Source organism: Rana temporaria, chromosome 6 (genome assembly GCF_905171775.1).
Source record: "Rana temporaria chromosome 6, aRanTem1.1, whole genome shotgun sequence".
In the NCBI taxonomy this organism is placed as follows: Eukaryota; Metazoa; Chordata; class Amphibia; order Anura; family Ranidae; genus Rana; species Rana temporaria.
Window position 1 is genome coordinate 26,653,760 of NC_053494.1, and position 25,558 is coordinate 26,679,317.

The 25,558-nt window shown below is 47.0% G+C and overlaps 1 protein-coding gene across 4 annotated transcripts in view; it reads right to left on the reverse strand.

Annotated features, from left to right (window-relative positions):
• The window catches only part of LOC120943285 (hexosaminidase D-like), a 65,122-nt gene extending 41,274 nt beyond the window's left edge, over positions 1-23,848 (reverse strand). Inside the window, exons 1-4 of one of the 4 annotated variants that reach the window (XM_040356495.1) lie at positions 23,764-23,848; positions 23,505-23,633; positions 4,798-4,888; positions 2,421-2,661 (exon numbers count right to left, since the gene is read on the reverse strand). In XM_040356495.1, coding sequence (XP_040212429.1) covers positions 2,421-2,661; positions 4,798-4,886 — 330 coding nt within the window. In that variant the 5' untranslated portion in view covers positions 4,887-4,888; positions 23,505-23,633; positions 23,764-23,848. Of the gene's footprint in view, positions 1-2,420; positions 2,662-4,797; positions 4,947-8,961; positions 9,069-23,504; positions 23,708-23,763 lie in introns of those variants that run through there. The other 3 variants (XM_040356496.1, XM_040356494.1, XM_040356497.1) reach the window with 3 other exon arrangements.
• Between the last annotated feature and the right edge of the window lie 1,710 nt (positions 23,849-25,558).

Below are 25,558 nucleotides of genomic sequence, written 5' to 3' on the forward strand. Positions count from 1 at the left end.
GAGCTATTGACCTGCTTCTGCCACAGCTGATGTCTGTAGGGTCTTCACTCAAAGACTCTGCTGGGGTCGGTATTCACAACGCAGAGCTACTGAAGGCCATGTGACCTGATTTGGGTCATGTGATCAGAATCTGGTTGAAATGAGCCCAAAAAGTCTGCTTTAGAATACAATGAACTACATGCCTACTGCAAGGTGATCCTTTAAATCCAGAAGATACTGGAAGAGTGGATCAGCTAATAAATAAACCATTCCTACTGGCTGCACTGAACTACAGAAAATGGTGACAACACAGACCTTTTTATATCAGAGACAGTGATTATTGCCCTGTACACACGATCGGAATTTACGATGGGATAAAATCCGATGGAATTTTCCGTCGGAATTCCGTTCAAGCTGTCTTGCATACACACTGTCAGACCAAATTCCCGACCGTCCAAAACGTGGTGACGTAAAACACTACGACGAGCCGAGAAAAATGAAGTTCAATGCTTCCGAGCATGCGTTGACTTGATTCTGGGCATGCGTGTTTTTTTCTCCGTCGGAGTTCCACACAGACGATCTGGATTTCCATCGGAAAAAAATAAAACATGCTCTATTTCTAAACTCCGACGGAAAAAAGTGGGGTAAAAGAAAATACCGCTCTGAAAACTGCTGATCCCTCTGCTATGCCCAGCAGAGGGCCCACACACGGTCGGAATATCCAATGAAAAAAGTCAAACGGAATTTTTTCATCCGAAATTCTGATCGTGTGTACAAGGCATAAGAAGTGTGGCACGATCAGTGCAGATATTTAAAGTGAATCTAAAGATTAAAGGGGTTGTAAACCTTTGTGTTTTTTCACCTTAATGCATCCTATGCATTAAGGTGAAAAAACACCTTGCAGTGTCCGTCCACCCAGCCCCAGTCCTCCGCAGCTTCTCGGCTCTTCATTGGATAGCTTGATAGCAGCGCAGCCATTGGCTCCCGCTACTGTCAATCAAATCCAATGATGCGGCCGTCGGGGGCCAAGTCATACACTCTGTGACTATGGACGCCAAGTGTATGACACGGGAGCACGCCCGCAAGGTAACCTCCTCGGGAGAAAGATTCCCAGAGGGGGTTATCTATTGCGCAGAGGAGCCGCGAGAGCCGCCGTGGGACCCCAGAACATGAGGATCGGGGCCACTCTGTGCAAAACGAACTGCACAGTGGCAGCTTTTTTTAAGTGAACCTTTAGTGTCACTGTAAAGCATGTTCATATAAAATTCAGCCCCTACACTTTGATCAATAGGGTTTCTAAACTTTCTAAACAAAAGAGCCAATTTAATGTCCTTTAGACTCTAGGGGGGCCAGACTGTGGCCAGCGGGAGTGGACATTTTCCTGGCATCAGTTGGAGTAAACATCACCACATTTGGTATTAGGGGCAGGAATAGTGCCCCACAATTGGTATCATTGGGAGGAATAGTGGCCCACTGTTGGTGTCAGTGGGAGAAATGGGGCCCAATTGTTGGTATCAGTGGGAGAAATGGGGCCCAATTGTTGGTATCAGTGGGAGAAATGGGGCCCAATTGTTGGTATCAGTGGGAGAAATGGGGCCCAATTGTTGGTATCAGTGGGAGAAATGGGGCCCAATTGTTGGTATCAGTGGGAGAAATGGGGCCCAATTGTTGGTATCAGTGGGAGAAATGGGGCCCAATTGTTGGTATCAGTGGGAGAAATGGGGCCCAATTGTTGGTATCAGTGGGAGAAATGGGGCCCAATTGTTGGTATCAGTGGGAGAAATGGGGCCCAATTGTTGGTATCAGTGGGAGAAATGGGGCCCAATTGTTGGTATCAGTGGGAGAAATGGGGCCCAATTGTTGGTATCAGTGGGAGAAATGGAGCCCAATTGTTGGTATCAGTGGGAGAAATGGGGCCCAATTGTTGGTATCAGTAGGAGAAATGGGGCCCAATTGTTGGTATCAGTGGGAGAAATGGGGCCCAATTGTTGGTATCAGTGGGAGAAATATTGCCCAATTGTTGGTATCAGTGGGAGAAATAGGGCCTAATTGTTGGTATCAGTGGGAGAAATAGGGCCTAATTGTTGGTATCAGTGGGAGAAATTGGGCCCCATGTCAGTAGGCAGAATAGTGTCTTGTATGAGTGGGAGGTATCGTGCCCCAAGGGCCAGATAGATAGGTAAAGGCTGAAGATTAAATGTTAATGAACACCTGAAAAGTTTTTTTTTCAAAGTGGGAGATTCTCCATCCCTCTTGTGCTTGGGTCACATGTCCAGTGCCTTAGCAGTCGTCACATGGCCTCTGCTGATGTAAGGGATCCATTGTTTGGCTTGGATAAAGATAAGTTCTTTAAGATCATGTGGCAGGCAACAGGTAACCAATGTCCTGATTCGGGTCACATGACTAGACACAAGTGTTAATAAACTAATCTGGTCGCTCACCTGCTCATAGTAAGAAATCTTCAGAGGAGCTCCCTTGAGGTCGAGGTGAACCAGTTGCATCTGCACCTTACTAAAGTCCTTGCGCACTGCTGTCTGTTTCTTGGCCACGGGTTTTGTCAGCTCCTCCTTAGGTGGCTCCGGGGGTAGCTCTTTGATGATTGGGTCTATCCTGGCTTCCACCTTGTCACCCCAAAAAGGGTCATTGGCCTTCACTATAACGGGTTTTGAAACCTGCGGGGGACTGTGCACAGAAGTGAAAAACTATAGTATGAATATAGTATGAGTAAAATATAGCATAGCATAGTATAACATTTTATACTATGCTCATTCGGCAGGCAGTACCACATCAAGTGAATGGGTTGCATAGCAAAGGGGGTTGCAACTGAGAGTAATGGACGCTGTTGCAGCACAATGGGCTTCAAAATGGTTAACACTGGTAATGGAAAGTAGCAAAGGACGGATGGACGGCCGCACACCAAAGAACTCTTGAGTTGTCTTTATTGGAGGAACATGAGCAAACACTGCAAATACACAGCAGAAATAAAAAAACAGCCGACGCGTTTCACACTTAGTTAGTGCTTATTCATGGCCATGAATAAGCACTAAGTGTGAAACGCATCGGCTGTTTTTGATTCCTGCTGTGTATTTGCGGTGTTTGCTCATGTTCCTCCAATAAAGACAACTCAAGAGTTCTTTGGTGTGCGGCCGTCCATCCGTCCTTTGCTACTTTCTATTGCCTAGTGCATTGCCAGCACCCACATCCACCTGGACTTATCCACAATTGCACTTGGGATTTCCCTGGAGTGGTGAACCCCACTTCACTCAGTTCTTTGAGATTCAAATGGAGTATGGCCTGTCTGCTCCCCCAGACCTACATCTCCCGAGGGCCCTTTACCTATGCACAGTGTTTAGGAAAGCTCCTGGGAGTCAAAGAGGCAGCATTGTTTTTCATGTGGAATGGGGCAGAGGGTTCGGTAGTCCAGCAAGAAGGAACTGAAAACAGACAGGACTGAAAACAGTGCTTTGGATTTCAGTGCAGCATAGGTACAGTATTGTCAGCCTAATACAGGGTGTTAGGCCCCTTTCACACTGAGGCGTATTTCAGGCGTTTTAGCGCTAAAAATAGTGCCTGAAATACTCCTGCCCCAGCATTCTCAATGTGAAAGCCCGAGGGATTTCACACTGAGGCGATGCGCTGGCGGGAGGAAAAACAATCTCCTGCAAGCAGCATCTTCGGAGCGGTATAGGAGCGGGGTGTTTACCGATCATTTACCGCTCCTTCCCATTGAAATCGTGCGCATTGCCGGCGGTAATAACCCTTTTTCGGACGGTAGCGGGGGTTAAAACCGCACAGCTAGCGGTCGAATATTGCGGTAAATACGATGGTATAGCGACGCTAAAAACCGCTATACCCGACCCGGCCGCAATCCTACTAAACCTTACCCCTTTATCCAGGAAACGTTATCATAAATCCCTTCTCAAACACCTTCTTAACGCTGCACAGGCGTGCATGCCGCCCCTATGGAAACAACAATCTGCGCCGACGGTGGCGCAATGGTTCGCAAGGGTGAAAGATATAGAGCAAATGGAAGACTTGACCTCGGTTCTGCGAGATAAGACGGAGGAACACAAGACCAGATGGTTTTATTGGGTCCAATTCCGCTTCTCTGATGAATTCCTCAAATATGCCTAGCCGGGGGGCTGCTGCCAGTGAGTCCTACTGTCTGATCGGTCCTGATTACCCTGGCTCCCGTGAGATGAAACAGCTCCCGCCTCCTTGTAACCCCACCTCCCGCCCTGAAGAACCCCTCCCCCACCTCCCTCTCTCTCTCTGAAAAATAACAAAAGAGTGGTGTGCGCAGAACCTAGTAATACTCACAGTTATAGACTTTCCCCCAATGATCTGGCTGATCTCTCTTTTACTTTAGAGGGGAGAGACTGCCTTTAACGTAGACCGGTTGGAGGGGTAATGGCACCCTTTTCTTAGCATTGCTTATTTTTTATTTTTGTTATCGCGTGTTTGTGCTCTGCCCTTCCAGAGTATACCCTGATGTATTAGTAATGCTAATGATGTTGTCTACTGATTATATGTTTTGGCGAAGTTACCCTGTTATTGTATCTGCTGTATACCACTCAATACAAATTTAAATAATATACCACCACTGTACCTCCCCTGCCCAGTGTGAAAGGGGCCTTAGGAGCTCGCTGGATCACCTTAATGCATCCGATGCATTAAGGTGAGAAAACACGAACCCTTACAACCCCTTTAAACGAAACAGCGATGAAAACACAATTCTTTGTTCATATCTACTCTGTGCTGTATCTGTCCGGAAGCCCAGTATTTGCTGTTGTTGCATGTCAGCATTCTCACACCTACCTGCTTTTATACAGATACTTTATGACGGCCAGGGACAGAATAAGTAGGACTCCCAAACGCAGCCAGTAGATCCTCCTTTGGTGATTCATCTCTGCAGAGAAAAGGGAACAATGGAAGGACGAGTTCACAGCCAAAATCCAACACCAATACTTCAAAAAGAGACAAAGATCACTGTGTCAGTGGAATAAAAGCTGCACAAAGATGACATGGAGGGTGGAGTGACAAAATATTGTCCTTTTTTTTTTTTTTATGTCACAATGTAGAGAATAAGATTTCCTATCATCTGTGCCCAGTCTTGCCACACAGAGTTAGTCCAGCGCTGAGCAATCCTCTTTTTATTGTTCAGTGAAATAAAACAGACTTCCAGATAAAGACCAAAGTCCTTGCTTGAGTGACAGGTTATTTACATATCTCGTGCACTAGCTTGCAGACATGCACAGATTCTGTAAAGTGCACAATTCACATCCCCCTCCCCTCTCCTCCTCTCCTCTCCCGTCCAGCTCTCCCAGGATTGGCTGTCTTTCCTGTGTTTTGATTAAATGTTTTCAAAATATGGGGTGATCCACAGTTCAGTGTAAACAGCCATCAGAACATACATAGACAAGAAGCTGTGCATGTCTGCAAGCTAGTGCACAAGATATGTAAATAACCTGTCACTCAAGCAAGGACTTTGGTCTTTATCTGGAAGTCTGTTTTATTTCACTGAACAATAAAAAGAGTACATTTTTGGGTTTACATCCACTTTTTTTAAGCTTGAAGCGTCTAAATATTTACCTTGGACAGCAGCTAGCTTTGAATAGCAGACACTTCCAGATGCCTGCAAACCAGTGGCCTGGTTGCCCTAAATCCAATGCTACTCTGGTTGGCAAACACTGTCCCAGCTGCCTAAGTAGAGAGCCTAAGTATGGAGCCTTACCAACTCTCTCTAACTGCCTAAGCTGTCCTATAGGCCCATCACAAATAAAGGGTGGCACAAATACCCCTAACTAATGAATTGAGGCACAACTCACAGGCCCCTGAGGTGTTTAGGATATCTTCGTAATACTCGATTAGTTCTAGGGTGTTTGTTATGACGAAATCAAATTTGTGAAGAGGACATAGACTTGTCTGAAGAAATGTGTGGGTATAGCAATGGGTAAAGCTTAAAGTAAATAAAAAAAAAAAAAGATACTCCTTACTACCGATATTGGCTTGAACCGTGACCTTGGGTAACATTAGGGTGCATATATGTAGCACTACCCCCGGAGGAGCTGCTGGATGTTTGGGCGGCGTATTACCTCATGGCTCCTCTGAATTCCTAGGGATGAATGATGCGTATTGCATATAGTGGAAGTAAAGGAATTTCCACGACAGGTGCTCTTTGCTGTGCTCTTTATTACCCAGCCGGGTAAAAACAATAACTTGTGGTGGGGAAAGTAAAGTTGAAGAAGAGAGAGAACTGTAGATTCAGGCTTTATGATAAGGAAACAGTCCTGTTCCCAAACGTAACACTTCTCTGCGCCACTCCCGCCGGAGTAGGTTTAGCTTACCAGGACAGGCCTCTCTCACTGACCTGGCAGCCAGGGTATCTCTCAGGCAATTTCAGGATAAAGTCTCTGCCACAGACCCTCCTTGGTGAGCCTCAGAAAGATACCTCTGCCACAAGCCCCCTTCTGGATTGAATTCTCGGAGGTATCCCTCCTTGGATGAGTTACGCCTGGATCTCCTTCAACTTGTCGCCCAGGTACCGACTGACAGGTGATCAATCCCTCAGTGTCTGGTTACCTCGATCCCCGGTGGTTTGTCCAGGCCCTTATGGACCGCCACCCTCTCAATGGCGCTCCTCAGACTGACTCCCCACCGAACAGCAGTACAGCTTGGGATCTTCAAAGGTGGGAACCCAGTCACTCACTGGGTCCCCGCCGCTGTTCAGATGCTCCGGGCCAGTATTGCTCCGGAACCAGGAACACTGCATGGCACGCACGCCCCAGCAAGGTAGGCCATAACGCCAGGGCGCCGTGGTGTGGCCACCCTAAAGGTGGGTGCCACACTGGATGAAAAAGACCCAGAACCAATGACATCTGCCTCAAATACCCCTCCCCAGCATGCACAGCGAGGTCAAACCCTCCTGGTTGGCTGCTGGGAAAGAGCACCCAAACCTTGACTCCACTGCTGCCACCTGCAGCACCGGGGCTGGAAGAACACCCCAGTACAACAGAATGGGCCCACAGCACAGCCAAGCTGAGACAGAAACCCTATTTTACAACTAACAATTATGGATCAGAGTTTAACTACACTCTGATCTACCCTTAAATTTAACTAGCACCAGTACCATAAAGTACATAGGCGCCACATATACGTGCCCAATGAACTGCTCAATCTGCTAAGGAAATTGGCAGCAACTGGTCGTAATTAGTGATAGAGCCTGGCTGTAGTTTTTTTCTTCCTGATGAAGCGGGCAGCGACCCGTGAAACGCGTCCAAGTTACAGCAAGCAACCCAATCACAGCAGGGATGATGCGGAAACTACAAACAGTATCATATATTTTAAGCTGTGAACGTATAAATCAGTCTTGTCATTGTCTATACAATTTTTATCTTTTGTACAAGAAACATTTTGATATATTTTACAATTTTTGAGTGGTACCGGAAAAGTCCTCAATTTGTTAGGTAGAGGAATTTGTGTAGATTTTTCTTTAGGATGTGGTACTAGACACACAGTGGGGGTTATTTACGAAAGGCAAATGCACTACAAGTGCATTCGAAAGTGCACTTTCAAGTGCAGTCGCTGTAGATCCGAGTGTAAACACACAGCTCCCGGTCCTGTCTGGGGGAGAAATGCTGATCTTCTGTTCATACAATGTATGAACAGAAGATCAGTGATTTCCCCTAGTGAGGCCCCCCCCTACAGTTAGAACACACCCAGGGACATACTTAACCCCTTCCCCGCCCCCTAGTGTTAACCCCTTCACTGCCAGTGGCATTTTTATAGTAATCCAATGCATTTTTATAGCACTGATCGCTATAAAAATGCCAATGGTCCCAAAAATGTATCAAAAGTGTCCGAAGTGTCCGCCATAATGTCGCAGTACCGAAAAAAATCGCTGATCGCCGCCATTACTAGTAAAAAAAAAAAATATTAATAAAAATGCCATAAAAATACCCCCCATTTTTTAAATGCTAAAACTTTTGCGCAAACCAATCAATAAACGCTTATTGCGATTTTTTTTAACGAAAAATATGTAGAAGAATACGTATCGGCCTAAACTGAGGGGGAAAAAAATTACTGTATTTATCTGCGTATATCGCGCACTATTTTCCCCTTAAAATAAGGGGAAAATCGTGGGTGCGCGATATACGCCAATAGCCGCTTCCCGCGCTCTGTTTGAAATCCTGCGCCGACATATACCGAGTGCAGTACACTCGGGTACATTCGGCCAGGTTCGGCTTCGCTCGTGCTCACGCATAAACGTCACAGAGCGTGAGCGCGAACTAAGCCGAGCCTTGCCGAATGTACCCGAGTGTACTGCACTCGGTATATGTCGGCGGAGGCGTTCGAACTGGGCGCGGGAAGCGGGGACTCGACGTGAGGCGCGCGCTGGAGAAGCCGGGAGGACACCATCGAGGCCGCAGACGGACGCCGGACCGGACGATGGACGCTGGGAAGACACCAAAACTGTAAGTAATAAAATCATATAACTTTTTTTTACAGGAATTTCGGGGGCAACATTAGGGGTGCGCGGTATACGCGGGAGCGCGTTATACCGCGATAAATACGGTATATATTTTTGGGGGATATTTATTATAGCAAAAAGTAAAAAAATATTCATTTTTTTTCAAAATTGTCGCTTTATTTTTGTTTATAGCGCAAAAACTAAAAACCACAGAGGTGATCAAATACCACCAAAAGAAAGCTCTATTTGTGGGGGAAAAAGGACGCCAATTTTGTTTGGGAGCCACGTCGCACGACCGCGCAATTGTCAGTTAAAGCGACGCAGTGCCGAATCGCAAAAAGTGCTCTGGTCTTTGACCAGCAATATGGTCCGGGGGTTAAGTGGTTAAAAGAGCTTCAAAGAGTTTTAAAAAGGGAAGCATTATTCAAATATTTCTGAGCATCTGCAGACAGAAGCTGGTGGTACATTGGGAAGTTGGGACAGGCGATAGGACAATCCTTAAAGAACCGTACCTCATATTATTCTCAGTTTGCCAAACACTTGGAAAGATCAGTCAGTCTCCTCAGACAACTTGTCGTTGGGCTCCTTGACACACTCTGAAGGCAAACCAGGAAGTCCAGCTAGACTTGTATTTCCTGGTAAACATGCTGAAATGTCACTGGCTCTCACGATAAGGAGTGTGCTACTGCTTTGTTACCATTACAAACCCCATTCTTTCCAACAGGTGAAACGTTTACAATACTTAGAATTATTACTCACATAATCTGCAGACAGGAACACAGAGAGATCTAAACAAGGCGTAGCCCCAGGATTCATCACAATGACACAAAAATTGGTCTTTCAAAAGACATGCATTCCTTAAAGTATTACTAAAGGCAAAACATATTTTTTCAGTTTTGGATAGAGTGGAGAGGGATTAGAACACCCTCTCTCTTTGTCCTTTTTGATGCAATTTGGCATGCGAGTTGACGTGGAAAATCGCATGCCAAATCGGCGGCAGTTGACGGCAAATGCGGCGTTGCAGCGATTCCCAAAAGTAGTTTCTGTACTACTTTTGGCGATTTCGGGGTGCGATTTTCATTGACACCTGTGCAGAAACCCGCACAGATGTCTCTGAAATCGCACAACTTAAGTCCCGCAGTCAGTGTGAACCTAGGCTGAGAGTGAAAGGAATAGCTGGATTCAGGTAGGGCGTCCTAACTTTGAGGCGGCGTAGCGTATGGCATTTACACTACGCCGCCGTAAGTTAGCGAGGCAAGTACCTGATTCACAAAGTACTTGCCTGCTAAGTTACGGCGGCGTAGCGTAAATGCGGCGGGCGTAAGCGCGTCTAATTCAAAATAGGCTGAGGGGGCGTGTTTTATGCTAATTTGGGTTGACCTGACGTGATTGACGTTTTTTTTGGAACTACGTCCGCCTACATATCCCAGTGTGCATTGCGGCTAAGTACGCCGCACGGTCCTATTGATTTCAACGTGGACGTAAATTACGTAAATCCCTATTCACGGACGACTTATGCAAACGATGTAAAATTTCGACGCGGGAACGGCGGCCATACTTAACATTACTATTCCAGCTATTTGATGGAATAACTATAGGCCTGATATTGCGTTACGTAAACGGCGTATCTGTACTGCGGCGGCCGGGCGTACGTTCGTGAATAGGCGTAAGTAGTGATTTACATATTCCACACCGACCGCAATGGAAGCGCCACCTAGCGGTCAGCCAAAAAATTACACTTTAGGATACGAGGGTGTAAGCCACTTACGCCGCTCGTATCTGAGCCTAATTTAAGCGTATCTGGTTACCAGAATACGCTTAAATTAGTGCGGGCGCACATTCAGACTTAGGCTGGCGTATCTACTGATACGCCAGCCTAAGTTTCTCTGAATCTGGCTAGAAATCACACATCTTGGGTGGTCAAAAGAACAGTAATAAAGGGGAAATCTTCCAGTGGGGACAGTTTTGGTGAACTTCAGGGCCCCAAGGGATCCTCTTAATTTTCAGAGATTTCTTCTCACTTCCTGCTTTTGTCTATGGGACAGGAAGTGAAGGTAAATCTCCCCAATGGGACACAGATGATGGAAAAAAAACTGACAGGGGTTATAACTAGGATTGCACCGGTACCTTTTTTCCCAGCAAGTACAAGTACCGATACATTCAGTCAAGTAGCCGCCGAGACCGAATACCGATATCTTTGTGGTGCGATTACAAAATTAATGTGCTCAAATCACACTGCAAAGAATCACATGAAATTTGAACAGGAATGTGGTGCGGTTCCTCTCACTGCTGCTGTGTAAACCAGTGGTGGCTGGTGATTTTTTGTTTGGGGGGGGGGGGGAACGAACCCCCCTGCGGAAATGCAAACACCCCCGCTAGCTGTTTGCCCGTCGGTCCACCGGCACTTAACCCATCTAGGCAGGGGGGCATCCTAGGAGCAGCAGCGGAGATCAGGCATTGCTGGGGACCGGGCATCCAGGCATCGGCCAGCAACTCTTCTCCTCCTCGCTACTGCTGTGCATCTCCTCCCCTCCTCCTAAGCATCCAAAATGATCGCCTGTCCTTTCAGCTAATCGGGTGACGAGTATCAGATCCGCTTCCCGATTGGTCGGGAGGAGGATCAGTGTTGCAACAGTGACTATTCATTCGCTATTGCAACACACCTGGGTTGGCATCCTCGGCGACTCAAGCCCATCCTATTTTGAAGCCTATTAGAGCCTCTGGCTTAAAAAAAAACCTGGCCGTTTTAATTCATGCGCCCTTTGCCCTGAAAGGGGCCGGACGCATGAATAGGGGGTGGCCACAACAGCCATGGATAGATTCATGCTATGCGATTCATTCATGCCCGGGAGCCCCTAATGGACGGGCTGCCCCTGGTGTGAACCCAGGCTGAAGTCACTATGACAAGCTTGAGTTCACACAGGAGTAGAGATGGGCTCGGAGTGTGTTCAGGATCCCACCTACCCATTTCACAGCCTGTGATTAGCCGTGTGCAGTGTCAGCTTCCTAGCGGGATTGGGCAAGTGGGATCCTGAACATGCCCAAGCCCATTCCTACACAGGAGTAGTGTGGGAAACCGCATGCAATCTGCACAGAAATTATCAAATCGCATGCGATTCTTTGCAGTGCGATTTGAGCCCATTCATTTTGTATGGGCTCAAATTGCACCGCAACAGTATCGATTTTGGGTATAGGAGCATTTGCACGAGAATGAGTACCGTATTTATCGGGGTATACCGCGCGCCGGCGTATAACGCGCACCCCAATCTTAAAAAGGTAAAAAAGGAAAAAAAAGAAAACTTACATTTTTGCTCTGCGTCCATCGGCGGCCTTGTCCGGCGTGCGTCTGTGGCCTTGCGCGGGGTCCGTCCAGCCTTGTGGGTGTGCGTCTGCGGCTTTGGAGGTGTCCGTCTGCGGCCTCCATCCAGGTGTCCGTCTCCGTCCAGCGTGTCCGCCTGTAGCTTTGGAGGTGTCCGTCTGCGGCCCAGCGTGTCTGGTGTTCGTTTTTGGATTTGGCGCGAGCCGAGAGGAGCCGGATTTCCTGTGTGTTAGGCTCCTCTCGGCTTGTCTCGGCTTCTCTCGGCTCCTCTCGCGTGGCTGAGCCTAGCCGAGTGCGCAGTACACTCGGCTCTAGGCTGCGGCGGGCGGAGCCGAGCGTGGCCGAGCCTAGCCTAGTACACTCGGCTCGGCTCTAGGAGAGACAGTGGGGATCGGCGTATATCGCGCACCCATGATTTTCCCCCTGATTTTAAGGGGAAAAAGTGTGCGGTATACGCCGATAAATACGGTACTCATGCAAATACTCTATATTGGTGCATCGCTAGTTATAACTACTCTATCCAAAATGAAAAAAAAAATACTTTTGCCTAAAGTTCTACTTTAAAGTAGATAAAAGCTCCAACTGAAACACATTGAACTGGGTTCACACTTAAAACGGATGCGGCTGACAGCAGGGGTCCCGTGCGAACCAAGTATGAGTTTTTGTCTGAATTCTGACCTGAAATAGAGCCAAAGACACACAGGACCTCTGTGTAATGCGCTCCGCAGCCGCCGTGGGGATGTGTGAATCGACTCCATAGAGAGCCAATCACAATCTCCTGTAATGCAAATTGGATGCAGTGAAATCCACCTCCGATTTGCATAAGTGTGAACCTAGCCTAAAGCAGACCATACATTAGGGTGACCAGACATCCCCAGTTTCAGGATACAGTCCCCTGATTGAGGACACTGTCCCCGGACCAAGTCTGTCCCTGGTTTTGTCCCCAGATTGGATTTAATAGGGGGCAGGGGCAATTTCAAGACAGTCAGTGCAGAATTTAAATAAAAAAAAATAGAATTACACCCCCCCGCTCAGCCGTGCCTACTAGCATAGGGGGGTTGTATTTTTTCCATTATCTGTGCCCCTTTCTGATGATCATGTGCTGGTCGGAGTGGAGGGAATATTTCTTCAGTTTCGGGCGCATGCCCATTCAGCTTCGCTCGCATGTTCTTCTGCCTTGGCTCAAATCCTGGCCAGCCACCTGCCTATCTCCTTGCCTTCCCTGACAGAGTGATCTTCCTCCGCTCCCCATCCAGTAGTAGCCGGTGCCCGAAGAGTAAGACTTGAGAGGCTGTGAGTCGGGCGGCGATGGGCAGAAGGTGCTGATTGTTGCCATTACTAGTAAAGAAAAAATATGTCCCCGGATTTCATTTTAAAAATCTGGTCACCTTACCATACATCGGCCACAAAATTCCGTCATTTAGACAGTTCGTTTATTTTTCGGCCAGTTAATGGGTACATAAAAACACGGTATAAGAATAAAACAGTTCAGTCTCTGTAGTATTAAAATACACAAAACAGCGCTAAAAAATCCATAATGGTAGACTCGTGATAAAAACCACTGAATAAAGAAAGTCTTAGATGGAGTCAAGGTGATGTAAACAATCCAAAGTGCTGAATGGTGTCTCAATATTGGTAATCCTACCTAGCGTGCGCCTTCCACCAGGGAAAACAATGATCTCAATGTTTTCACCAGAAAACTGAAAAATTTGAGCCTTAAAGCGGGGGTTCACCCCAAAAAAAAAATTGAACATTAGATTCAGCTGAGTTGTCAGAATGACAATCGGCAGTTTTTTCTTATTTTATCGCCGTACATACCGTATTTTCACCGCCGCTTCCGGGTATGTCTTCTGCGAGACTGGGCGTTCCTAATTGATTGACAGGCTTCCGAACGTCGCATACAGCGCGTCAGAAGTTGCCGAAAGAAGCCGGACTGCGAGTCGGCTCTATACGGCGCCTGCGCAGTATGCGACGGTCGGAAGCCTGTCAATCAATTAGGAACGCCCAGTCCCGCAGAAGACATACCCGGAAGCGGCGGTGAAAATACGGTATGTACGGCGATAAAATAAAAAAAAACAGCCGATTGTCATTCTGACAACTCAGCTGAATCTAATGTTAAATTTTTTTTTTGGGTGAACCCCCGCTTTAAGTAAGCGAATACATCAGCCACTTTGTCACGGACCATCACCAGCAGGCGGGGACAGCAGGCACAGGAGCTCCACACAAGGTCATAAAAACAAGGAACAGAAATATAGTGTAATCCTGTTTATTAATCCAAAGTAGCCCATACACTGAAAGCCCCCTTAAACCTATCTACGTACATCAAATCACAATAAAATGAGCATAAAAGTGACCCCAGAGGGCGCTATCACCAGATCCAGACATCCATGGGGAGCAGGGCAATCCTTTCAGATACCATAGCAGCTTCCTAGTTTGGAGAGCTTCCGGGTTAGCGGGGATGTCGTGGGTCACGCTCTGACGCGGCGTTTCATCTAACGACTTCAACAGAAAGCATGATTTTAGCGCTGTTTTGTGTATTTTAATACTACAGAGACTGAACTGTTTTATTCTTATACCGTGTTTTTATTTTCCTTTTAATTTTTTAAACGGCTGCTCAATGGTTTTATATTGAAAAATATTTTACTATTCTTGTCTCTGTTGGTGCTGCTTAGGGATCTGTGGGTTTGATTTGGCGCTGAGTGGGTGTTCTGCAGGCCTTTATTTACACCCCTCTATACACAGTTAATGGGTACAAATTGGTAATCGGTTGAAACGATTTTGAGCCAAAAAAAAATTAGGGACAAGTTTGGAAATTTTCTGCCGAACCAACGATAAATTGAAAGGTTAATGAAAAGGGGGCATTACTTAGTGCCCAACAACATGGGGAGAGTGGCTGTCAAAAAAAATAAAAAAATAATAATAATATTTAAATATGGTCTTAAGTTTGTTTAAAAAAAAAAAAAAAAATGAACGTATCATGGCCCCGACCCGCCTATGGCTATCTACCCGTTGTGAGACCCCATGGGTCTTATTTTACTTCCAGATTCATGTATAATCTCGCCCATTATACCGCGTGTGATGTAACACTGCACCCCTCACTAATGTGAGGTTGGTAGATACAACTACTGATTATTTCATATACCAGGGGAATGCTCAATCGTACGGCCATATGGTGGTCCACACACACTTGCTCCTATTCCCCCTTTTTTTTTTTTTTTTCCCTTTTCCCTTTTCTCACGTAACTAAGACATGATTTCACTATGTCAAACACAATGCTTACTGTTGATGTAATTGCTTTTACTGTATGTAATGTTGGAGACGTTATTTGTCTTTCTGTTTCTCTTTTTTTTTTCTAAATAAAATACGATTGAATTAAAAAAAAAAAAAATGGATTCCTGTCAGCTTCACTTTAGCTGGGGCTGTCAGGTGTAATTTGGGCGGGTAAAAGCCTAACTTTGGGCGGGTAAAACGTGACTTTAAGCGGGAAGGTCAAGTGTTTCCCGGGCTTTGAAAGTCACGTTTTTCCCGGGCTTAATACACGTGTATGGGGCTATATAAGCCCACTACCCTGAGGCCTTAACCAGCTGTAACTTGGAACAGCGTGGTGTGCTCCCCCTTCCCCCCCACCCCTGTCGCAGCACCTGTTATGTGGTATGTCACCCTTGAAGATAAGGGGAGACTTTGTATTTATTTATTATTTATGGTATTCGAGCGAGATCTTGAGAGAGAATTTGAAAGTTATTTATTAAGAATTGAAATATTGAAAGTTTGATTTATTAAGAATTTAAATAATATTAAATGGATTATTTATATATACCAATAAAGGTGCCGCGGCCATTTCCATTACCAATAAAAAAAAATAAAAAAAATTATCAATAAAATTATTTAAATATATTTTGGTCTATGTTGAGTTTTTATTTATAGGCATTAGTTGAATTTATTTGGTACAGCCTACATTCCCATGTGTTTCCCTTCCAAATTGTTTGCACCAGGTATATGTGAAAAAACTAACAAAAAATTGGTTCATTTATGTCCACTGAACGATTTATCGGTCATTACAGGAAGGCCACAGTCCACAGGTGTTTTTCTGAACTTACATGTACAGAGATATAACATGGAGCAGTGTTTCTCAACTCCAGTCCTCAAGGCATCCCAACAGGTCATGTTTTCAGGATTTTCCTCAGATGAAACGGCTGAGGTAATTACTAAGGCAGTAAAACTGATCAAATCACCTGTGCAAAATAATGGAAAGCCTGAAAACATGACCTGTTGGGGTGCCTTGAGGACTGGAGTTGAGAAACACTGACATGGGGAAATGTGCATGTACTGCAGAGATATACTGAATATATATATTTTTTTGTCCTTGCATACTCTTTATTGCAGCTATTTATCAGAAAGCGGACTCACCCTTCCCAATATTATCAAAAGTCTTGGCTGGAGTTACACTAGATAGAGTTATCAACGGAAACCTCCCAAAAAATACACAAATTTTTCCATATCTTAAACTTAATTCTGCCCATTTCTAGTAACAAATATAGTAAGGGGGATGGTAGGTGAGGCAAGAGGAATAGCCAATTTTCAAAGTCTGTGTCCTGAAACATAGACTTGTAATGGTCAGAGAGGCTTATTATCCACACTGGAGATGAATACTAAGCCAGCCATAGATGGAATAATTTTCTTTCCTACAACCACGGGTTGCAGGAAAGAAAATGGCTTGATTCCCCCATCAACACAGTGTTGATGAGGAAATCCCTCCCACAGAGCTATTGTGTTCTCCCGGCAGGGAAAGCCCTGCTGTCCGGAGGAACACATTGGGCCAGATCCACAAAGATCTGCCTATCTTTAGGCAGGCGTAGCGTATCTCAGATACACTACGCCGCCGTAACTTAGAGCGTATTTTCCGTATCCAGAAGGAATTTGCGCCGTAAGTTACGGCGGCGTAGTGTAAATGTGTCGGCGTAAGGCCCCATACACACGACCAAACATGTATGCTGAAACTGGTCCGCGGACCAGTTTCAGCATACATGTTCGGTCGTGTGTAGGCGCGAGCGGGCAGAATTCCAGCAAACATTTGCCCGCCGGGCCTTTTCCCAGCGGGCAAATATTCCTGGACTTGTTTTAAAACCGTCCGCTGGAATCCTGCCTGCTCGGACATGTATGGTCGTCAGTACAGACCTACCGTACATGTCCGAGCGCCCGCCGTCCCTCGCATGCGTCGAATGACTTCGACGCATGCGTGGAAGCATTTAAAAGGCAGGCCCGCCCACGTCGCCGCGTCATCGCCGCGGCGACGGCACGGACACGCCCCGCGTATTGTTTACGCGCGGACTTCTGTACGATGGTTAGTACAGCCATCGTACAGAAGTCCCTGGGCAGACATGTACGGTGAAAACGGTCCGACGGACCGGTTTCATCGTACATGTTTGCCCGTGTGTACCCGACATAAGGGTGCGGAATTTAAATGACTAAGATGTGGGCGTGTTTTATGTTAATACATTTTGACCCCACGTAAATTACGTTTTTTTTTAACGGCGCATGCGCCGTCCGTGGGGGTATCCCAGTGCGCATGCTCGAAATCACATCGCAAATAGTCAATGCTTTCGACGTGAACGTAATTTACGCGAAGCCCTGTTCAAAAGCCCTAACAAAATATGCTCCCAATCAACTGTCTCCCACCAACAGAGCCTCCTCCCTATGACAGCAGGTGGCGCTCACGTGTGTTTGAGCTTCGGGGTGCACACCATAATTCAATAGGCTGCGCACACCTATGGTGATTGTTCAGCTTCAGCCAATGAGTTCTGTAAACATAGAGCTTCTCTCAGCAAAACCCAAGAATGAAATATAGCCAGGTATGTCAAAAAGAGACTACAGTGCCACCTGCTGGCTCAAAAACAAAACACAAAAATTAAAGTCCAATTGAACTTTTAGCTAAATCAGCCAAATAGATTACAGCTGCAATAATACATAAGTGGGAAGGGCATTTTCCGGGTGATAGTTATTTTGGTTTACGGTACTAGTAGCTGTCACCATCCTATCCTCCGGTACCCCCTCTTTCCTGGGAAGGGCATTTATCAAATTTGTTGCTGTCTGGAATATGCTGGCCAAAGAGCAGCTGAGGTTCCTAAGGCGCATGCAAATGCTCAGACGCGGACCTGTGGATGCCCACAGGCCCGGACAGAAAATGAGGGCCAGCAGGGATCAGTGGAGTACAGTTAAGATTAGTAGGAGTACAGGTATGCTACAACATTCCATTCCTGCTGTCATGTACCTGGTCGGAGCCCAAAGTGCTGAGAGGGCTTCTGTCAGGGCACTAACCTTTCACGGTCACATTCCCCAGTTGGCTCTGGGTGGAATCGAACCCAGGACCTCTCCATTGCTGGTCCAGGTCTTTGCCTCTGAGCCACTGCTCAGTGTTATTCGTCTTGCTGTCCGTTGGAGCCTGGTTCTGAACCTGTGCTACTTTGGACCAATCAGTGGCCTGAGCGGCCTATTTAAGCCAGCCCCTTCCTCCTTGCAAGTTGCTGGTTCGTTGTCAGTGTTTGCTACTGGAAACCTTGTCTGTGGATATCCTGTTTACCTGACCTTGGCTTGCTCTCTGGATTGCTGCTCAACCCAACCCTGTGACCCCGGCTTGAAATTTGGACTGTCTGACTTCTCTATCCCTGACCTTGGCTTTGAACTTCGGATACCCTACCTGCTCCAACCCCTGACCTTGGCTTGTTCTCTGGATTACTCTTCAGTCTTGTTCCTGTTTGAGCACCTTCTGTTTGGGCTATCTCCTGTGTGCTTCTGAACAGCCTCCAGTGAGCTTCGGCTATCCAGTTCCCGGTTCACCTTGGATTCCCTCCTGCCACTGGACCCGGTGCCTCTTGGTGCGTCCTTCCTTCTGTCTCAAACCCCAGTGGGTGGATCGCATCGAGTCGCAAAGGTGAGCCGCCCTTGGCATCTCGGCCTCGGTAAGTAACGTTCCTGACAGCTTCCCTTTAAACTGAGTGCAGGGCACCCCTGAAGGTGGTAACAGGGAATGCTATCCCCAAAGAGGTGGGGTTGCCAGCTGCGACAGACTGAGTGATAAGGTGATGTCTGCTGGATGGTGGCTGGACAAGCAGGATGTACTGTTGGGCAGGAGTCCCTCAGGCATACCAGATGAGACTTGGCTGAAGGGAGAGCCAGAAGCAGGGTCAGGAGCCAGACCAGTTGTCATACAGGGAATGTCAGCCGGGAGTAAGGCAGCAAGCAGAGTCAGGAGTAAGCCAAGGTCATACACTGGTAATCAGGCACCAGCAGAGTCAAAGAGCAAGCCAAAGGTCATATATGGATAAGCAGGCAGAAGCGGGGTCAATAGAGCAAGACAAGGGTCAAAGACAGGAATGGAGACAAGACAGGTTAAAGGCAATCCGAGTCGGTAACAGGAAATCCAATAATATCAAGAACAGGAACACATTGGCAGATCTGAAGATCATCCAGCAACTAATGGTTAATGCTGCTGACCTTAAATAAGCCACTGGGTGCCAGAATCTGTCATCCTTGCGGCCATTTGTTCCCGTGTGCGCACTTGCATTGTCCAATTTCTTTGGGCCAATCTTTGATTCTGCTGGGCATTAGCCGATGTGCCAGTCCTTCTGCGAACCCTTCCCTGACACTGCACAATCTCCTCTTGTCCCTCTCCGCCCTGTGCAGTGATGGCACAGTAGCTGGAACTACAGGGGAGGCATTGGGTATCAATGTGTCCAGACAGTACTTACTGTCAGTGAGCATTAAATTCACAATGGGCATACATCTACTACATTGGTGAATTGCAGGAGAAAACCTCGAAGACTTCAGCAGAACCCCGGTTGGGAATCTCTGCACTACAGGGGTACAGATGCTGTAAAGTAGCACTTGCTACAGAATGAAACCTGACCCTGACCATTTCTTAATTGCACATCTGTTTGAAGTATAAATGCGTCGCAGACTTGTATGGTTGTGCATCACAGGAACAATCATAGAACAAGTGTCCTCCCTCATCCACAAATCTACACATGCGCAGTGCCCACTCCCTCATGCTGTAAGCCAGGGCTCGACAAATCCCGGGCGCCAGGTCGCCATGGCGACTAGAAATGGTGTCCTGGCGACTTGGCTTGGAAGGTGGGCTGGCGCCATCTGGTTATGAGCCGTTACAAGTTATTACCACCAGATGTGTAAACTGGCGCCATCTGTTGGTGGCCGTTGGTATTACAAGTTAAGCATTACAAGTTAAACAGCAATTCTAATGTAATTTTTCACTATTTTTCACTGCCATCTTCTTCCCTCTAATTAGAACCCCCAAACATGATATATATTTTTTATCCTAACACCCTAGAGAATAAAATGGTGATCGTTGCAATACTTTCTGTCATGCCGTATTTGCGCAGCGGTCTTACAAGCGCACTTTTTTGGGAAAAAATTACACTTTTTTTTATTAAAAAATAAGACAACAGTAAAGTTATCCCCATTTTTTTTATATTATGAAAGATAATGTTACGCCGAGTAAATTCATACCCAACATGTCACGCTTCAAAATTGCGTCCGCTCGTGGAATGCAGACAAACATTTACCCTTTAAAATCTTCATAGGCGACGTTTAAAAAAATCTACAGGTTCCATGTTTTGAGTTACAGAGGAGGACTAGGGCTAGAATTATTGCTCTCGCTCTATCAATCGCGGCGATACCTCACACATGTGGTTTGAACACCGTTTACATATGCGCTTCTGCGCGCAAGCTCGTCGGGATGGGGTGCGTTTTCTGGCTCCTAACTTTTTTAGCTGGCTCCTAGATTCCAAGCAAATTTGTCAACCCCTGCTGTAAGCAACACTTTCCTGTGATGATGATGGGAGTGCGCTCAACATACAGTCTGTTCTACCTTATATGCTGAAGGCGAGGATCGCTCAGAATGCTACTTTTCCAGTTAGGCTTTGGAAAACCCACACTAAGCCTATAGGTATGTAACTTAAACAAAGCATAAAGCGGAGTTCCACCCAAAAGTGGAACTTCTGCTTAATCCACTCCTCGCTCCCTTACATGCCATCATTTTTTTTGGGGGGGGAGTGGGGGCTTCAGGAGAAGTGGGACTTCCTGTCCCACTTCCTCCTTCCACCGAGGGGCTGCAAAGGCGAATAGTCATATCGCCTTTTGGCAGCCCCTCCCTGTAGGCGATCGCCTGGGACACGTAACAGGTCCCAGGCGATCGCCTGTCCAATCGGATGGCGCAGCGCCGCTCGCGCATGCGCAGCGGGTGCCCGACCGTGAAGCCGAAAGCTGTCACGGCCGGGTGCCCACACTTAGAATGAAGATGCCGGCCATAGAGGGGGGGAAGAGGAGTGGAGCCCCGGCCGGCGCGTCGCTGGAACGTGGAGCAGGTGAGTGTATGTTTATTAAAAGCCAGCAGCTATACTTTTTGTAGCTGCTGACTTTTAATAAACATTAAAAATGACTGGAACTCCCCTTTAATTTGTCTACACTTCATCATTAATTGTAAGCTACTGGGGTTCCTTGACTGCAGAACTAACCCTTTAAGCCAGTGCATTTTATTCAATGAATACAAGGGCCCAGATTCTCAAAGGACTTACGACGGCGTAGCGCCATGTACGCTGTCGTAAGTCCGAATGAGAGCCGTCATATCTATGCGGCTGATTCTTAGAATCAGTTACGCATAAATTCGGCTAAGATACGAGCGGCGTAAGTCTCTTACACCGTCGTATCTTAGGGTTCATATTTACGCTGGCCGCTAGGTGGCGCTTCCGTAGATTTCCGTGTTGAATATGCTAATGAGCTAGATACGCCGATTCATGAACGTACGTGCGCCCGGCGTATCAAGATACGTTGTTTACGTAAGACATACGCCGGCGTAAAGTTACCCCTCATAAAGCAGGGGTAAGTCATGTTAGGTATGGACGTCGGAAACGTCGGAACATCGTCGTGTTTTACGTCGTTTGCGTAAGTCGCCTGTGAATGGGGCTGGACGTAAGTTACGTTCACGTCGACTAGGCATTGAGCGGGCGTAATCTAATTTGAAAATTCGACGTGATACTGAGCATGCGCGCGCATGCGCTGTTCGATAAAAGCATCATTTACGTAGGGTCACACAACATTTACATACAACACGCCCCCTACCAGCCTAGTTTGGAATAGGCGGGCTTACGCCGTATCAGATACACTACGCCGCCGTAACTTAGAGCGGAAGATGTTTCTGAATACGGGACCTGCCGCTCTAAGTTACGGCGGCGTAGTGTATCTGAGATATGCTACGCCCGCCTAAAGATAGGCGCTTTTTTGAGAATCTGGGCCAAGATGTTTACTGATTGGACTAGGTGGAGATCCTAACCTTACCACCCTGCCTCACCACCTCTTCCAATCACAGAATGTCTTGTATTCAATGAAAATATGGCAGAAGTGCTGAGCAAGCAACCCCCAGCTGTTACTTTGCAGAAGGGCAGCTGCTCAGCACTGGACCCAGAAGAAGGGGCCAAGCCCAACCCCTGAAAAACAACCCCCTCTCCACCAAATGATTTGGACCACTACACAAAGCAAGGTCCATAAAGACATGAATGAGCCAGTTTGGGGAGGAGGAACTTGACTGGCCTGCACAGAGTCCTGACCTTAACCCGACAGAACACCTTTGGGATGCATTCGAGCGCAGACTGCGAGCCAGGCCTTCTAGTGCAACATCAGTGTCTGACCTCACGAATGCGCTTCTGGAAGAATGGTCAAACATTTCCATAGACACACTCCTAAACCTTGTGGACGGCCTTCCCAGAAAAGTTGAAGCTGTTATAGCTGCAAAGGGTGGGCCAACTCAATATTGACTAAGACTGGGATGCCATTAAAGTTTATGGTCTAGATTCACATAGCCCGCCCTAACTTTGTGGCGGCGTAGTGTATCGTGTTTACACTACGCCGCCGTAAGTTAGCGAGGCAAGTACATGATTCACAAAGTACTTGCCTGCTAAGTTACAACGGCGTAGCCTAAAGCGAGCGGGCGTAAGGGCGCCTAATTCAAAATAGGCTGAGGGGGCGTGTTCTATGTTAATTTGTTTTGACCTGACGTGATTGACGTTTTTTTGGAACGGCGCATGCGCCGTCCGCCTACATATCCCAGTGTGCATTGCGGCAAAGTACGCCGCACGGGCCTATTGGTTTTGACGTGGACGTAAATGACGTAAATCCCTATTCACGGACGACTTACGCAAACGACGTAAAATTTTCGAATTTCGACGCGGGAACGACGGCCATACTTAACATTACTATTCCAGCTATTTGATGGAATAACTTTAGGCCTGATAATGCGTTGCGTAAACGGCGTATCTGTACTGCGTCGGTCGGGCGTACGTTCGTGAATAGGCGTATCTAGTGATTTACATATTCTACGCCGACCGCAATGGAAGCGCCACCTAGCGGCCAGCCTAAATATTGCACCCTAAGATAGGACTGCGCAAGCTGTCGTATCTTAAATAGGTTTAAGTGTATCTCAGTTTGAGAATACACTTAAACTTAGGTCGGCGCAGATTCCGAGTTAGGTCGGCGTATCTACTGATACGCCGGCCTAACTCTTAGTGAATCTACCTACCCCCATGTGTGTGTAAAGGAAGGCGTCCCAATACTTTTGGTAATATAGTATATATATGAGTATATATATGACTGCCTGTGACTAGCCTAACACCCACCTATATTGGAGTCAAGTAAATGACTAGTTAGGATTGTTCTTTAAATGTCCCTTACCTGCCACAAGGGTCACACCAGCCCCATTCCAGCATCCAGGTCTTCCCTGGCCTTGCAGATTTCCATGTGATGCTGTCTCCTGTGACGGGCTGTCTGCTCAGTGATGCTCAGTCTGCGCGGTCATCCCAGCTGGAAGAAAGCAGCGTACACTTATGGTTAATTACAAGATGCCTCTTGCCAAGTCTGCAGTCAGCGTTTTCCTGGAACAAGCAAAGTGACTTGTGGGAGGCGAGGGGACAAGAAGAACTATCTCACATACAGGCTGCTCCAAAGCTTTGTGCCAAACGGAGCTGGCTACAGAGGTTACCCCATAGAACGCAGAGACCAGTAGACATGAGTCTGATTTACAGCCTAGTTTACAATTGTTTCTTTTTTTTCAAGACAAACAGGTTTACATCTACCTCTGCCCAGGAGGGGAACAGGCTGAGATGAATTGCTGCATTCAGTTTCGGCGTTCTGTTTCAAATGCCATTTTATGCATTACCATTTTATGCATTGTCAAAGGTATTGGGATGCCTGCCTTTACACACACCTTGGGCCAGATTCTCAAAAAAGCGCCCATCTATAGGCGGGGGTAGCGTATCTCAGATACACTACGCCGCCGTAACTTTGTGAGGCAGGTCCCGTATTCTCAAAGAACTTGCGGCCAAAGTTACGGCGGCGTAGTGTAACTGTGCCGGCGTCAGCCCGCGTAATTCAAAGTAGGCTAGTGTGGGCGTGTTTTATGTTAATGTATCGTGACCCGACGTGATTGACGATTTTAACGAACGGCGCATGCGCGCGCATGCTCAGTATCACGTCGAATTTTCAAATTAAATTACGCCCGCTCAATGCCTAGTCGACGTGAACGTAACTTACATCCAGCCCCATTCACGGACGACTTACGCAAACGACGTAAAACACGACGCTGTTCGTACGTTTCCGATGTCCATACCTAACATGACTTACCCCTGCTTTATGAGGGGTAACTTTACGCCGGCGTATGTCTTACGTAAACGACGTATCTTGCTACGCCGGGCGCACGTACGTTCGTGAATCGGCGTATCTAGCTCATTAGCATATTCGATGAGGAAATCTACGGAAGTGCCACCTAGCGGCCAGCGTAAATATGCACTCTAAGATACGACGGTGTAAGAGACTTACGCCGCTCGTATCTTAGCCAAATTTATGCGAGGGAGAGGAGACCGATGCTGTGTCCCTTGTACATAGGTCGCAATATGCAAACTGCAACCTGCATGGGTGTGAATCAGGCCTATGCTATGCATACTAGCTCATTATGCCTTTGTCTTGCAGGATTATTATTTTTAGATGTTTTTAGTTAGTGGGTTTACAACCACTTTAAACCATTGACATCTATGGAACCAAAAACCTGGAAAAAAAAAAACTGGCCATAAAATGCACAGATGTCAACTGCATCCATAGGAAACCATGTTAAATGGACTGTATTATGTTTCTAAACTGAAAATGCACTACAAAATGCATAAGTGTGAACCAGGCCTTAGTCCGTAGGGTTCAATACTGAGTTGGCCCCCCCTTTGCCGCTATAACAGCTTCAACTCCCCTGGGAAGGCTGTCCTCAAGGTTTAGGAGTGTCTATGGGAATGTTTGATCATTCTTCCAGAACTGCATTTGTAAGGTCAGGCGCTGATGTTGGATGAGAAGGCCTGGCTCACATTCTCCGCTATAATTCATCCCAAAGGTGTTCTATCGGGTTGAGGCCAGTCAAATTTCTACACCCTAAACTCGCTCTTCCATGTCTTTATGGACCTTGTTTTGTGCACTGGTCAAAATCATTTGTCAGAGTCCAATAAAGGGAACTCTTATGCGTAGTGCCGGGTCGCACTACGCATGGGCCTGGCGGAAATCCGACACATGCGTACTAGGGGGCGGATTTCTCGCGGTCGCACTGCGCATGCGTCGGGCGGGAATCCGACGCATGCGTACTAGGTGGGGATGTTGCCAGGCCGTACTGCACATGCGTCCGGTGGGAATCTTGCGTGGTGGAACGCAGGAGGTACCTGCACTTCCTGGTTGCGCAACGGCGTGTGCTCCAA